Source organism: Aptenodytes forsteri, unplaced genomic scaffold, assembly GCF_000699145.1.
Source record: "Aptenodytes forsteri isolate BGI_AS27 unplaced genomic scaffold, ASM69914v1 Scaffold419, whole genome shotgun sequence".
Classification (NCBI taxonomy): domain Eukaryota; kingdom Metazoa; phylum Chordata; class Aves; order Sphenisciformes; family Spheniscidae; genus Aptenodytes; species Aptenodytes forsteri.
In genome coordinates, this window is record NW_008795256.1 from 4,030 (window position 1) to 7,880 (window position 3,851).

General features: G+C 57.0%; 1 protein-coding gene across 1 annotated transcript in view; it reads left to right on the forward strand.

Moving 5' to 3' along the window:
- SF3B4 (splicing factor 3b subunit 4) overlaps positions 1-434 on the forward strand; it is a gene marked incomplete at its 5' end in the record, with an annotated part of 4,194 nt that extends 3,760 nt beyond the window's left edge. Inside the window, one exon of the mRNA XM_019472026.1 lies at positions 7-434. Within this exon, the coding sequence (XP_019327571.1) occupies positions 7-74 (68 nt within the window). The remainder of the gene's footprint in view (positions 1-6) is intronic.
- Between the last annotated feature and the right edge of the window lie 3,417 nt (positions 435-3,851).

Genomic DNA, 3,851 nt, shown 5'->3' on the forward strand with positions numbered 1-3,851 from the left:
CCCTCCCCCCCCGGCCTGCACAGAGGCCCCCCGGGGTGCCGCCGCGTGGCCCCTTGAGGGGCCCCCTGCCCTAAATGAGGTAGTGGCAAAACCCCCTCCCTGCTGGGGATCCTTCCCTCTCTGTCCTCAGACTTTCATTTCCCCTTGGGCTAACATACCCGCACCCAAGAGGGGCAGTTGGGGCCATCCCTGCCGCAGCTCCCCCCTCTATCTTTCCCTCTCCCCATCTTTTCCCCCGTTTCTTTTTCTAGTGTTCTTTTTGGTTACTTTTCCCCTCCTCCTTCCGTTTATCTCGGCCTTGAAGATTTTTCAAGGTACTTTTAACAGGATTTTTTTTTTTTCTATGTAAAGCAGCGATCGCCCATTTACCAATAAAGCATTTTAAGAACCGGGGGTTCGTCCCGCTGAGATCGGGGCGAGGCTCTGCCTGTTTGTGATCAAGGCGCTGATCGTCTGCTGACCGCTCTCGCCTCGCGCGCAGCCACGGGGACGCCTACGATGGAGTTCCGTCGGCACGTGAAAGCTCTCTGCCTCTGCTGATACCCGTGCCGTGTGTCTGTCTCGGTGAGGCGCTGAATTGGGGTCGATGCGCCCGGTCTCTTTCTTTATCCAGGCTGTTCGCTGGTGGCTGATAGGCTCCATGTAATCCGGTACGCCTGCGGTGAAGAAAATGTACGCTAAAGCCGTAAAAATCCATCGCATCCTTGGGCACGGTTGTCCCAGAGGGCGCAAGTAAATGGGCAGGACGTTTTGAGGAGTAATTTGGCAGCGAAACCTGCCCTCCTGAGTCCCTGCCTCGTCCCTCTCCACGCAGGGAAGGGACTTTAGAAACGAGATCTCCTCGCGTTGATGTGGCTCACGGCCACGGGAAGCCATTATAGCTGTGGTTCTGGGGATATTGTTAACTGGAGGGGGGGGGGCGGCAATAAAATTGGGGTGAAGCGGTCCGGTTGGGAGAGGAGGTAGGGCAGATCTGGTCCACGTGTTGTCTCCACGCTTCCTGGGGCTGAGTCGCCAGAACCCGTCCCGCCTCTCCTAATGAATTCGGCGTCTTCGCGCCGGCGAGACCGATAATTGGGGAAGTGTAAAAGCAGAGTCTGTGGATGGCAAGTTTCACGCCTTCCCCGGCAGCTGGGAAGGTGTGAGGAGGGAGGGGGCTTGGCTTTCTGCAGAGCTCCTTACGGGAAGGCGGAAGAGCCTGCAGTTGGAGATAGGGAGAGAGGTGTCGGCTTGATACATAGGAGGCTTTAAATCCCGGTGATTTAAAGACCAAAAAAATCAAAGTGCTTCCAGATACTTGGCCGCCTGGCGTTATTTTGTGGCTTTATGCAAGAACCAGGGGATGTGAATGGGGGACTGTAGTGCTTTTTTGGCTGTCGTGACTCCTCTCGGAAGGCTGCTGTGGCTCTTCGGTCCTCTGCAGAGCAGCTGCCTTGCTTTCAGCCTCGATTTTACTCTTTGCTGGTTTATTTCTGCTTTATTTTAACATCCTAGGGCTAAAACTGACCTTTAGCTCCAATCTCTGTTCGCCCTTGCGGGCCAGAGAGAAAGAAGGTGCCGTGCTTCCCCTTTCGTCATCGCGGGGTTGTTTGGTAAGTGAGATCTGGAGGGCGAGGTAGACGCTTAAATCCCCTGCTGCAGGTGATGGGTTTAGGGAAGGACTTCGTAACGCAGCAGAGAAAAGCACCGCTGAAGCTGCACAAATCTTAAAGCGGCCGCAGCGCTGTGGGGTTTAATTTGTGGTGGACGAGGAGCCAGCTGGAGAGGGCTGAGCTGGACTCTTGTTTTCGGGAGCGTCAAACAGGCCGCTTTAACCGTACGCGGGGTGTCAGTCTTAATGCTGGGCCGGAGAGCAGGTGACGGAAGATTTTGGTGCCGAGGTTTGACCCGAGTCAAACGGTCCCATGAAAAAAAATCCATGATAGCTACAGCAATTAAAAGCATTCCTGGAGTGGAAATAATTATGCCAAGGGAGAGGCAAATCGCCATCCGTCTATCGGATCTAAACGCGTGCCAGAAGCGAGGTGTCTTGGTCTCCGCGGACTCGCCGCGACTCTGGCTGGGTGACCTTGTTAGCTCGCGTGTCCGAGCTCCTGCTAGGTGGGAAGCGTGCAGCCCTCTGAGCTGCCACGGAGATGATGGAGAGGTGTGCGTCCGCCGCGTCCCGGCGAGTTGGATTAAGCTGCTGCTGAAGGCGTTTGTGTTGAAAGGCTGAGACACACGAAGCCTTCCTCCTGCCCCGGACGGTGTTGGACCCTCCGAGTCAGCCTGGAGCTCGCGGTGAGACGTAGAAATGGGAACACGCTGCCTCCTCCTTCATCCCAATCTGCACTGAGGCCGTGCTCGGCGACATCTTCATCCGCTTCCCCAATCCCACCTTCTTCCCGCTGCTCCCCGGATGCTTTTCTCCAAAGGCAAAATGCTCCGGTCTCCGCAGCAGCTCCAGCCCCAAGACAGTCGTAGCCCGTAAACTACGTGCCGTTTGCTGTACGGCTTTGGATTCAATTTCACAGCAGCCTTAGCTGGTCTGGTTCAGGCTTCCGAAAGCCTCTGCGGTATGTGTGTGCAGGGAGGGAACAATAGCATGTTTTAATAATACTTTAATAATACTTTAATAGCAAAAAAAACCCCAAATGCCTCCTCTTCTCCCTTCAGGGGGCTGTCGGGGCGGGGAATACCCGTGGCCCGGACTGGCTGGGGAAGGAGTGACAACATCGGTAACCCCCTCCCGATCGTTTGCAGTCAGAAATTTGGGAAGAGTCCAGCTTGGACTACCGGAGTGGGTAGATTTAGGTACGGGAGGGGCGGGACGTGTGCTTGTGGGGACGGAGGTTATCTGCAGCTTGTGATGACCGTGACGCTGAGATCCGAGATGCTTTGACGTCTCGAGAGTCCAAAGAAACCGGTATGTAGCCGGCGAGCCCCGGGGGGTGGCATTTCTGTGCTCTTCGCTCGAGGAAGCCACCGGCACCCACCCCGGGGCAGCCGATCTCCCTGCCGCGGATGGACCCGCCCCTGGTTTTATCCCGTCACGCCTGGTTTTATCCCATTGCGCCTGGTTTTATCCCATTGCGCCTGGTTTTACCCTGTCACGCCTGGTTTTTAGGCCCTGGCAAACGTGCCGTGATCCGAGGCCCTCGGGCCAGGAAAGAGCCGTTCCCCTGTCCCCGCTGCGATGCATTTTACTCCGGTTATGCGCATGGAAGCCTTGGGGCTGAACGCGAGCTCGCGGATGCTGGGACACGGAGACAGAAGGGAAAGGGGACGCGGAGATTTGCCGATGACAATGATGTGACGCATGAGTCATAGCTTGACGGGACTCGGCGGCCCCGAGGAAGGGAGCGCTCACCAGTCCGGCCCAGGCCAATGGACTCCGCGCTGGGGCTTCTTCGGCGCGTGATTAGCCCTGCAGCCTGGATGCGACGCTGTCAGCGTGGGCGTCCAGCCCTGGGTGCAGCCACCCACGCAAGGGGGGAGATGGGGGGGGGTGTGTGTGTGTGTCAGCTTTCCAGCTCATCTCCTCGGCCTCCTGCAGCCCTGGCCCAGCCCAGCCTCTTTCGGCTGGGTTAAAGACGCCGATAGCTCAGCTGCATTCCCCCTTCGGGGTTATTTCCAACAGGATCTCAATTATTTCTCAGCTTCCAGTTTCCGAAATCCTTCCCCGCGCTGGTACCGCTGGTGTGGACTGGTCCCCGACCCTGTTTGCCCAGTCTGAGCTGAATTCCCGCTGCGTGGCTGTTAACGTGTCAGTCCGGGCTCTCGTTCCTACCCTCGCTGTGCTTATTTCGGCCTCCTCTTCCTCCGCTTTCCTCTTCCTCCTCTTGTTTAAGAACGGTCTCCCGCTGGGGTCT